Source organism: Equus caballus, chromosome 6, assembly GCF_041296265.1.
Source record: "Equus caballus isolate H_3958 breed thoroughbred chromosome 6, TB-T2T, whole genome shotgun sequence".
Lineage (NCBI taxonomy): Eukaryota > Metazoa > Chordata > Mammalia > Perissodactyla > Equidae > Equus > Equus caballus.
Genome location: NC_091689.1, coordinates 43219252 through 43231761, shown reverse-complemented (window position 1 = coordinate 43231761; position 12510 = coordinate 43219252). Strand labels below are relative to the sequence as shown.

Sequence of the window (12510 nt, the reverse complement as noted above, 5' to 3'; positions counted from 1 at the left end):
ATCCTCCACTCCAGTAAAGCCCATTTAACTGTCACCTAAAAGCACCCTACGTTTTCCTTAAACTTAGCCTATGGCATTTCTCCTACTTCCCCCCTTGCACTTCAATCCTACTCATTCTTCGAGGTTCTACCTAAGTTCTTATTCTTGTCTCAAGCTTCTCTTCTGACCATTCAAACTAACAATCATTTCTCCTCCTGATTCCTATAGCATTTTTCCGTACCTCTCAATTAATAACAATGTACTGCAATGAGCTTTATATTTCTTAGCTTCTAACTATATCAGTAATGGAATAAATAAAATATTACTTCATATCATTTAAAGTACTCTGCACATAGTGTGCACACCATATTTGAAACTGCCTATATGCAGACCCATTTGATAACTTAGTGACTGATCAAGGAAGGCACAAAACATTTAATTATAGACCCTTATGTTTCTCCTGCCATTCTTCTCTCTGATTTAGTTATTAAAGAGGCAGCAGTCACCAATATATGTGTTCACCTTGCCTGTAGGCAGACCTTAGCCTTTTCTTCCCATCGCTCAGAGACTGTAAGGAGCTCCTGTAGTTCAGCCATTGCTTTCTCCACAGCATGGTGGGGTGCCAAACCCACGCCAGAGTCTATCAATTTCTTCATGACATCCAAAGTGACTTGTTGTGGATCTGATAGGGTCAGTCTTACTTCATCCAACCATCGAGCCTGCTGCAGCTCTTGCTTCAGTCGGGCTAATTCAGGTAGCTCCACATAGAGACTAGAGCCCATGTCTATCAACATCTGGAGTTTGGAAGAATCTGGGGTTTCGTCCATCATGGCCTCTTGAGCGCGTTCATGAAACTCTTCCACATCATCCAGCAGATTCTGAAAAGGTCAAGAGAATAAAAATAAAAAAATCTAAAAGACACAAAATGAGTATGGAATAGACATAATTCAGGCAAGCTATCAAATACTAGACCATCTAATAATCTCACCAATATGGCACCAGATAAATATGATAAAGGCATAAATATGCTTCTCTGTAATTAGTTACATATTCCTACCTTAAAAATATGATTAATTCATTCAAAAGATATTTAATGACTGCTGGCTTAGCTGCAGGCACTGTTCTAGGTACACAGCATTAAACAAAACATACAAAGTTCTTATCTTCAAGGAATACACATTTTAACATAAGTGGTCAGACACTGAATACATGAATAAAATGTTTCAGTTAGTTTTACGTCATATGAAAATTAAGTAGGGCAACATAACAGAGAAAGATCAGAGCAGGTGGCGTGTATATTACTCTACAATAGTGGTCACAGAAGGCAGATAAACCAAAAAGAGGAGGTGGAGGAAGAGCAGTTCGGAAAGGGGAAATAATAAGCGCAAAAGCTTTTAAAGAGGAATTGACAGGAAGCAAAGTGGACAAGGGAAACGTAGTTAAAGAATAAGCGGAGGTCAGATTACACAGTGCCTTGTAGATTATAATGAGTTTGGATTTCATTCTAATGACTTTGGGGAACCACTGGAAAATTTTAACGAGAGGGAAGTGATATGATTTGATTTATATTTTACCTGGTCACTCTGGCTACTGAATGCAAAATAAACTCAGGGAAAGAGTAGAAGAAGGGAGAACAGATAAGAGGCTGTTGCAGTAGTCTAAGGACAGGTTCTAACAGTCCAGAGCACAGTTTAAGCAACGGAAACCAGGACAAATGGTTCACACTTTGGGATACTTTTTGGAGAGAATAGCAGCACTAGTTTAGAGACTGGATGTGGGGTATAAAGGAAATACACGAATCAAGGATTTCGATTCATTAAAAGGCTTCTGAGAAGGCTTCTGAGATGCCTTTTAGTCTGCCAAAGGGAAATTTAGAATACGCAAGTGGATATTCAAGCCTGTAGAAAAGAAAAAAGGCAGTCAGAGCAGGAGGTTTGGAAATCAACAGGATAAGGGGATGATATTTAACATCACTGGACAAATAAGAAGATATCAGGACCTGGAGTAAAGAGAGGGCTTAGACTCCTAATATACTCCAACACTTAGAAGAGAAGTCAAGAAGAAAACAAACAGCAAAGAAGACTAAAGAAAAGGAATTGTGAATGAGCTAAGAAAACCGAAGAGTGTGGTATCACAGATGTTTAGAGAAGAAAGTCAGGAAGGAAAGTATGGTCAACTATCAAAATGCTCTTATGAAATGGAGTAAGACAAAAACACAATTGATAGTAGATTTCACAAGTTGATAACCTTGATAAAAACCATAGATACCCTACCCAGAGCCAAATCACAAAAACAAACCAAAAACTATCAAAAGATTATGAACTATGCAGATTAATATATTTGATATATACTTTTGGTATTTTAAATGTTCATTAAACCATCAGGGCTCTGGTAATTTCAGAGCTCTGCATTTTTAAAAGCTCATAAACTAATAACTCACTGATACATTTTGATTCTTTTAACCAATTTCTTGCATTTCAATTACATCCATGTTAAGTGGGAGTTCTGAACTAAAATTAATATAGAAAAAAATAATTCCAAACTAGCCTTAGTTTTAGAATTTTTAAAGGGGGAATTGAAGGCTAAGAACAAAACCAAGAGATTCTTACTGTCTACTAAAAATCTTAAACAGCAGCACATGTATGAGAATAAAAACAGATCAAAAAACTAGTCTAGGGGCCAGCCCAGTGGCGTACTGGTTAAGTTTAAGCACTCTGCTTCAGTGGCCTCGCATTCACAGGTTCAGATCCAGGGCGTGGACCTCCAAATTGCTCATCAAGGCATGCATGGTGGCATCCCACATACGAAATAGAGGAAGATTGGCATAGGTGTTAGCTCAGGGCCAATCTTTCTCACCAAAAAAAACACAGAAAACAAAAAAACACCCAAAAACCAAAACTAGTCTAGACACACTATTCTGTTCACCCAAAACAGTAGCCCACACTATAGTCATACATCACTTAACAACAGCGATACACTGAGAAATGTGTCCATTTTCTAACTGAGAAGTTAGATGATTTCATCATTGTGTGAACATCATACACTGTACTTAAACAACCCAGATGATATAGCCTACTACACACCTAGGCGATATGGGACTAATCTTATGGGACTCACTGTTGACATGCAGTCAGTCATTGAGCAAAATGTCACTATGCGGCGCATGACGGTGCAAAGGATATCACCCAAGAAAAAAAAAGTGTAATACTCCACCTTTACTTGTCGAGCTTGGCTGATGACACATGGAAGACTAAAAAGTTGTTGAACAAAGGCCTTCAATTCTTCCACTGTCAGTTTGGTCCGAGTCCTCCCACTATCTGGACTCTGCCTGATGTGAAATAATATTGAGACATAAGTAAGAAAAATTCAGTCAGTCTGCTATCAAAGGGGCTTCTAGTCTCCTTAGAATTCCAACCAAGTAATCTCAGAATACTACCGTTTGAGGGATTCCACTGCAATGGTGAGCACTTCCAAATTAGTTTTTTAGCTCTTTAGTTAACGACTCAAAGATTCAACTCTCCAAGTCACAGTTTCTGCAATCTTACAGTTATTAAACACTTTCAACATTCAATAAATTCCTCACAGTAAAATACTAAGTTCACTGATAAAACTAAATCCTCTATCTCAAGAAGCTTGAGATGTGGAACAAGGGCCTTTAACCTGGCTTAAGAGACAACAAATCCTCTGAAATTGATGGAAAATTTTGCATATGTGCATTTTTCTTAGAAAAGGGTCTCTATGCCTTCACTAGATTCTCCAAAGGTGTCAGTGACGCAACGACGGGTGAAAATTCACAGATCAATGTCTCTAAGAAAGGTTCTCTGATAAAATAGTAAATAAAAATTTACAAAGTAATTTAAAACTCAATGTAAACTGCTATAGAAAAAGCCATTCATATATAGGGAATGTGTTGGAATGAATATGAAAAAATACCATAGAAAATTTAACACATGTGAGTTACTTTAAATTAAGGGTGCATACTTCTATGCTCCTTAATAATAGCCTCCTCTTCATTCATCAGTTACTTTTTGCTGCCACCTGCCTTAAGCCTGCAGTATCATTTATTGATTTACAAATATTTATTGCACACCTACTATGCCAGGCATTGTTCTAAGCACAAGAAATATAGCAATGAAAAAAGGATAAAAACCCCTGACATTATAGTCTAGCATACATTCCAGTGGGTTTGGGAAAGGAAGGAGAAAGACAATAAATAAAATAAGTAAATTAGTATATCAGAGGTGACAAGGCTACAAGAAAAATAAAGAAAGAACAATAAGAAGGTTGTAATTTTATACAAGGTTGTCAGAGAAGGCATCTTCAAGAATGTGACATTTGAAAAAACCTGAATCAAAGAAGTGACAGAACAAGCCTCCTGGCTATCAGGGACAGAGAGCTCCAAGCAGAAGGAAGAGCGAGTGTGAAGGTCCCAAGCAGGAATGCGCCTGGTGTGTAAGAAGAACAGTAAGAGGGAGAGGACGGGAGTGAAGCAGGAAGGAGGGAGGAGCAGTCGGAGATACAATTAAGGCATTATTGGAGGCAGGAGGGACATGGCCACAAGAGGTCAAAGATAATGGAGAGCCTCATAGGCCAGTCAAAATTTTGGCTTTTATTCTGAAAAAAAACAAAAGAAAACAGAAAACCACTATAGAATTCAACTCTTCTTAGGCTTACCTGTGCTTCTGCTTTTTGCTCAGAAGCAGCTGAGCCACAGAAGCACATGTCTCAGCTTCTTTTACAGCATCCCTGAGTTTTCGAAAGAGGTCATTCTCTGGGTATTTCCTATCCTCAGCATCTTCCAGCATTACTCGTAATTCAATCAAATCTGTAAAAATAAACAAAAAGCCAATATACTATAACGACATAAAAAGCCATTTAAAAATATTTACCAATGTCTCAAATGATTCATCAGCCTATTAGCAGAAAATTACCACAGCTATGAAAATCTCACCAATGCCACAAAAGCTTATGACTAGGTACTCATTCCTAATCCTTGTAGGTAAGGCAATTTCTCTTTTTCAATATGCCTTTAATTTTAGTCCACTGGTAATATGGCTACACAAAATATCTATCTACTGCAAGTGAGCTATCTGTCCCATTTTACAACAACTTTTTCATTTTAAAGAAGATTCTCAAATAGAAAATTAAGTCTATAGCCAACCAACCCATTAGTCTGAAATCTCATATGAAGCCTAGAATGAAGGAAAAATATGAAAAAAAAAAAAACAAGGCCTCTTCAAAGTGACAACAATTTCAGTGTATGCATACAAAAGGAGGATATTTAACCTTTCTTGTGGTTGAAGTTAGCAGACAATGCTTCTGTAACACGACTGACCCAAGTATCATAGGACTGTGCCCTGACTTTCACACCATATAGCAGAGAAGGGAGGTCCTCTAACGGGTAGCGATATCTAAAAAAACAGAAATAAAAACTTCACAAACCAACAAGTTGAAAATAAATGAAATTTTCAGTACAATCAGCTTAAGAAAAGTACAATGGCCAGGGGAATGGGAATTACAAAGAACAACATTAACACTTGGTTTAAAAGAATGGAACATAATTTTTACAAGAAACTTCTGGATACCTAAGACATTTCTTCTGCATGGGGCAAGGGCACAGATCAGTTGGATGGTAGAGACACACAAGCCGCTCTGGATTACAGGAGCATGTGAGAGCTGAGAGAAAACACGTGGTTCTGCATGCCGAACACTGTCGCTCATCATCAGGAACAAGTTCAAACACTTCTTCTTCTGACATCAGGACACCCTGAAATAGAATTCATGTCACTGGACCAAGTCTTTCTAGTCTTTCAAGCATTCAAGAACTTATTATTAAATATTTTTCCTAATCTCTGATTTAAGATATAAACATGGCACATCATCAAAATATTTTCTAAAACTAATCATTACTAATTTTTAAAATATAGGCAAGACTAAACCTTGGTGTCTAAGAATGCACATTTGACTGATAAAGCTATTTTAAAAATGCAAAGAAGTGATTACAAAAAAGGTCAAAATAGTCATTTTTTTGAGGGGAATAAAAGAAGGTTGTAACTGGGAGGTACTTTTGGGATGGCTGACAAAGTTCTATTTCTTGACCAGAACTGTGAAGACAGCAAAGTTTACCACATAATAATTCATGAAGCAATAATATTCCTTTTATGTGTTTTTGTCTTCTCTTTAAAACAAGAAAAAGATTAATTAAAAAAAAAAGATTACTGTCCCAGGGATAATACACCCTTGAACCAGATTTATCAGTAATCTGTGATCTGAAAATAACACTGATACGAACAAACATATGCAAGGATAAAGAAGTATAAAATTATTCAAACTATGCAAATCAAAATATAACCTACTTCAGCAAGCTATCTAAAAGAAAGTCAATCAAATTCAGCATGCCAGTTTAAGAAAATAAGAGCATTTGAAGTGCATTTTACAAAGACTGCCATTTAACATACAAGGGCTCTACAGTTTCTACTTACTTGAGCAAGGCACTTAGAAACCTAATTGCACTAAGACAGCAAGTGTTCTTCACTGGCAGACACAGTCTTGTTCTTTCAACATATATTTTGGTTTTGCTATTGGTTTAATCTAGACATATCCTGACTATACTCTCATATCTTTCCATTTTCTCATATTAGTAGTCAACATTTTCTTTAAAAATGATTTTTATGCAAAGATGATTCCAAAATATATTGCAAGTGTTTCTTAGTTTACAAGAATTTACACAGCTTCAGGAGACGCTAATGCATCAACTAACAAAGTTCTGGCAGCTTCAAGAAACTTCATATCATTTCCCAAAGTGTACTCCAAGGACCACTAATTCTACAAGATATTCTGCAAAAAAATTAATTATTTTTGAGGAAATGCTGTGTATTATATCCCTCTCAACTTAGAGATTAATAATGAACACCAGCATATTAAAGGATCAGAGAAGTTTTACAGCAAAGAATCCCATTTATTTTTTCTTAACTCACCATTTCCCAAACTTTTATTATCATAGAACAATTTTTTCTTGTAGTGCATTCTAACATATTATATAGCTTCTATTCCTGAGAATACACTTTTGAAAAACACAAATTATCAGGAGCAAATGGGAAGAAGAAAAAAGTCAGAAACATAAATTAAAAGGCTATTTGAAAATAATTCAGGTGAGAAAAGTAAGAAACAGAATGGTAGCAATAAAGAAAAAAGGGCAGAAAGGGAGAGCGATGACAGATAGTGCCAAAATAAAAAAGACAACAAATACTGAAAATTACAAGGAGATGGATGAGTCAAGGAGCACACTAAGTTGTTATATAATGATCCTGGCACTTACTGAGATAGGCAATTAGGAAAGGAAAACGGCTTTTGAAAGGACAGAGGGAGAGAGGATGATATTCTATTTTAGTTTTTATTTATTTTTTTGGTGAGGAAGATTTGCTCTGAGCTAACATCTGTGCCAATCAGGTCCCTGCCGGGGATCTGAACCTGAGAACCCGGGCCACCAAAGTGGAGCGTGCGGAACTTTAACCACTCAGCCACAGGGGCAGCCTCTGATTTTTTTTTTTGATTTTCTATTTTAGATGCTGAAACTGAGATAACAAAAATCTAAACAGAAACGTAGAGTGACCACACAGAGAGGTGGATTACAAATGGGTGACTAGACATATCACCTCTTTCAAAGTGACAATAATTCTTGCATTTGCATACAATAGGAGAAAACATCCAGAGGTGAGAAACGAAACCAGAAGGTAACAGCTGAAAGAAAGTTGAAATCCTTAGAATGGCTAAGAAATCCTTGCAAACTAGCAAAGAGGAAAACAACAAAAGGTCAAAGGCTGAAATCTGCAACACTGACAAGTTGAGGAAGATGAGGAAATGAAAACCAGAAGTGACTGGCAAGTATCATCAGAAGGTGAAGAAAGAGTAGAGCAAGTGTTAGGGAAAGAAACCAAGGAAGCAATATATAGTGCAATAGAGAGGTCGTGGGATAAAAGAAAAACATCAACTGGAGTTGACAACAAAGGTGTCACTAGCACACTTTGAGAATTTCAGAATGACAGTGATGATGAAGGGATAAAGAGGAAATGAGGGCACTGACCACAGAAAAACCACCCAAGAAGTTTTTTAGGATGAGATAAAGTGAAAACTTACCTCAAGATAGGAAAGACAAGTGCATAATGCAAAGTAAGAGCAGAGAAAAGTATCTGGAAATAAGGGCACAGGAAAAAGGTAAGTTTAAAGGAAGAGAGTCCATAGAGAAATCTGATCAAAGCACCATAAATAAGGTCATCAGGAGATGTGATATTCAAATTATTGCAGAATAAGGAAAAAGAGTGCTCCATTAATGATACAGGTTAAGTTTGAAATACAAAACTATACCAGAAAAACTTACTTCATGAGTCTCTACCACTGTACTTAAATTTCAAATGTCAAAAGACAGACTCTAGGCAATGGGAAAAGGAATTCCATTTTAAATAAACATATATAAAATGAATAATCTAAGTTTCCACTTTAGGAAACTAGAAAAAGAAGAGCAAGTTAAGTCCAAAGTAAGCAGAAGAAAAGAAACAATATAATTAGAGCAGAAATCAATGAAATTGAAAACAGGAAATCAACAGAAAAAAGTCAATGAAACTAAAAGCTGGTTCTTTGAAAAGGTTAAATTGGTAAGCCTCTAGCCAGGCTAATCAAGAAGAAAATAAAGAGGATACAAATTACTATGATAAGAAATAAAGAGGGGGACATCACACTACAGGTCCCATGGACAGTAAAAGGATAATAAAGGAATTCTACAAACAACTCCATGCCCACAAATTTCATAAATTAGATGAAATGGACCAAATCCTTGAAATATACAAGCTGTCAAAACTCACAAAAGAAAAAGACAACCTGAATAGGTCTATATCCATTAAAGAAATTCAATCAATAATTAATAACCTTCCAGAACAGAAAGCATCAGGCCCAGATGGGTTGACTGACGAATTCTACCAAAGATTAATGGAAGAAATTATACTAATGCTCTATAATCTCTTTCAGAGGACAGGCAGAGGAAATACTTAACTCATTCTGTGAGGCCAGCATTACCCTAATACCAAAACCAGGCAAATTCATTACAAGACAAGAAAACTAGAGGCCAATATCTCTCATGAACATAGACGCAAAAATCCTCAATAAAATATTAGTAAACTAAATCCAACAATGAATAAAAAGAATTATACACCATGACCAAGTGGGATTCAACTCAGGCATGCAATGCTGGTTCAACATTCAAAAGTTGATTAAAATAATCCATCACATCAACAGGCTAAAGAAGAAAAATCACGTCATCATATCAATAGATGAAGAAAAGGCATTTGACAAAATCCAACACCCATTCCACATAAAAACTCTGAATAAACTAGGAATAGAGAAGAACTCCTCCAACTTGATAAAGAATATCTACAAAAAACCTAGGGTTGGGGCTGGCCTGGTGGCACAGCGTTTAAGTTTGCACGTTTCGCTTCAGTGGTCTAGGGTTTGCAGGTTCGGATCCCAGGTGTGGACCTACTCACTGCTTGTCAAGCCATGCTGTGGCAAGCGTCCCACATATAAGGTGGAGGAAGATGGGCACAGATGTTAGCTCAGGGCCAGTCTTCCTCAGCAAAAAGGAGGAGGATTGGCAGCAGACATTAGCTCAGGGCTAATCTTCCTCAAAAACAAACACACACAAACAAAACACCTAGGGTTAACATCACACTTAATGGCGAGAAACTTTCCCAATAAGATCAGGTACAAGGCAAGGACGTCCCCTCCCACTACTCTTTTTCAACCTCATACTAGAAGTCCTAGCTAATGCAATAAGAAAAGAAAAGGAAATAAAAAGTGTACAGATGGGGAAAGAAGAAACAAAACCATTTTTGTTCACTGGTGACAAGATTATCTATGTAGAAAATCTGAAAGAACTGACAAAAACACTCCTAGAACTAATAAGCAATTACAGCAAGGTCATAGGATACAAGATTGTTTAATATACAAAAGTGAATCTCTTTCCTATATACCAGTAATGAACAAGTGGAACTTAAAATTAAAAACGCATTACCATTTACATTAGCACCCCCAAAAGAGAAATACTTAGGTATCTAACAAAACATGTACAAGGAGGAAAACTACAAAACTCTGATGAATGAAATCAAAGAAGAACTAATTAATTGAGAGATATTCCATATTCCTAGATAGGGAGACCCAATATTGTCAAGATGTCAGTTCTTCCCAACTTAATCTATAGATTCAATGCAACCTCAATCTATATCCCAGCAAGTTATTTTATGGATGTCAACAAATTGATTATAAAGTTTATATGCAGAGGCAAAAGACTCATAGTTTCCAACTCAATATTGAAGAATAAAGTTGGAGGACTGACAGTACTTAAGGCTTACTATAAAGCTATACTTGTAATCAAGACAGTACGGTATTGACAAAAGAATAGACAAACTGATCAATGGAACATAAGAGAAAGCCCAGAAAGAGACCCACATAAGTATAGTCAAATGATCTTTGACAAAGGAGCAAAGGCAATACAATGGAGCAAGGATAGGCTTCTCAACAAATGATGCCAGAACAACTGGGTATCCACACGCAAAAATATGAATCTAGCAGACCTTACACCTTTCCAAAAAATCAACTCAAGATGTATTGCAGATCTAAATGTAAAATGCAAAACTATGTCTCTAGAGGATAACATAAGAGAAAACCTAGATGACCTTGGCAATGACTTTTCAGATAGAACACCAAGGGCACAATCCATAAAAGAAACAATTGATAAACTGGACTTCATTATAAGTAAAATCCTTTGCTCTGCAAAACTCACTTATCAAGAGAATGGGAACACAAGTTACAGACTGGGAGAAAACCTTTGCAAAAGATACATTTGATATAGGACTGTTATTCAAAACAGACAAAGAATTCTTAAAACTCGACAACAAACAACCTAATTAAAAACTGGGCCAAAGACCTTAAAAGATACATTGATGGCAAGTAAGCATATGAAAAGATGCTCCATATCGTATGTCATCAAGAAAATGAAAATTAAAACATCAATGTGATACCACTACACACCTATTAAAATGGCCAAAATCCAAAACACTGAGAACACCAAATGCTGACGAGAACGTGGAGCAACAGAAACACATTCATTGCTGGTGGGAACGCAAAATGATACAGCCATGTTGGAAGAAAGTTTGGCAGCTTTTCTTACAAAACTAAACATGTTCTGACCATACAGTCCAGCAATTGTGGCCCTAGGTATTTACCCAAAGGAGTTGAAAAAATTATGTCTACACAAAAACCTGCACACAGGGGCCAGCTCAGCGGCATAGTGGTTAAGTTCGCACACTCTACTTTGACGGCCTGGGGTTTGCGGGTTTGGATCCCAGGCACAGACCTACACACTGCTCATCAAGCCATGCTGTGGCAGCATCCCACATACAAAATAGAGGAGCCTGGAACAGATGTTAGCTCAATGACAATTTTCCTCAAGCAAAAAGAGGAAGACTGGCAATAGACGTCAGCTCAGGGCCCATCTTCTTCACCAAAAAAACCCCAAAATCCTGCAGACAGATATTTATAGTAGCTTTATTCATAATTACCAAAACTTGGAAGCAACCAAGATGTCCTTCATTGGTGAATGTTTAAAAACTGTGGTACATCCACAATGGACTATTATTCAGAGCCAAAAAGAAATGAGCTATCAAGCCATGAAAAGACAGGGAGGGATCAAACAAATATTACTAAGTGAAAGCAGGCAATCTGAAAAGACTACACCCTGTATGATTTCAAACATATGACATACTGGAAAAGGCAAAACCATACAGTAAAAAGATCAGTGTTTGCCAGGGTTTTTTGGGGGGTGGGGACAGGGGATGAAGAGGTGGAACACAGAGGACTTCTAGGTAAGTGAAATGACACCATAATGATAGATACATGTCATTAATACTCATGCGCATCTATAGAATACACAACACCAAGAGTGAACCATAACATAAATGATGGACTTTGGGTGATTATGATGTGTCAAGGTAGGTTTGTCAACTGTAACAAATGCACCACTCTGGTAGGGGATGTTGATAACACAGGAGGCCATGAATGTGTAGGGGCAGGAGATATATGGGAAATCACTGTACCCTTCCCTCACTTTGCTGTGAACTCTCAACTACTCCCAAAAAACAAAGTTTTATAAAAAAATAATAAAATCAAAAGGCTAATAAAAAAATAATCAAAACAAGACTTGTTAAGAATAGAGGTATGGGGGGGCCGGCCCGGTGGTACGGCAGTTAAGTTCGCATGTTCTGCTTCTCAGTGGCCCGTGGTTCACTGGTTCAGATCCCAGGCGTGGACATGGCACCACTTGGCATGCCATGCTGTGGTAGGCATCCCACATATAAAAAGTAGAAGAAGATGGGCATGGATGTTAGCTCAGGGCCAGGCTACCTCAGCAAAAAGAGGAGGACTGGCAGTAGTTAGCTCAGGGCTAATCTTCCTCAAAAAAAAAAAAGAATAGAAGTATAGGGG

At 37.2% G+C, this 12510-nt stretch overlaps 1 protein-coding gene across 4 annotated transcripts in view; it reads right to left on the bottom strand.

Moving 5' to 3' along the window:
- Positions 1-12510, bottom strand: part of KDM5A (lysine demethylase 5A) — a 117324-nt gene that overhangs the window by 61977 nt on the left and 42837 nt on the right. For all 4 annotated transcript variants that reach the window (XM_070270845.1, XM_014740556.3, XM_014740557.3 and 1 more), the window contains 5 exons: positions 5565-5746; positions 5266-5390; positions 4654-4804; positions 3193-3307; positions 502-857 (listed from right to left, as the gene is read on the bottom strand). In XM_070270845.1, the coding sequence (XP_070126946.1) occupies positions 502-857; positions 3193-3307; positions 4654-4804; positions 5266-5390; positions 5565-5746 (929 nt within the window). The remainder of the gene's footprint in view (positions 1-501; positions 858-3192; positions 3308-4653; positions 4805-5265; positions 5391-5564; positions 5747-12510) is intronic.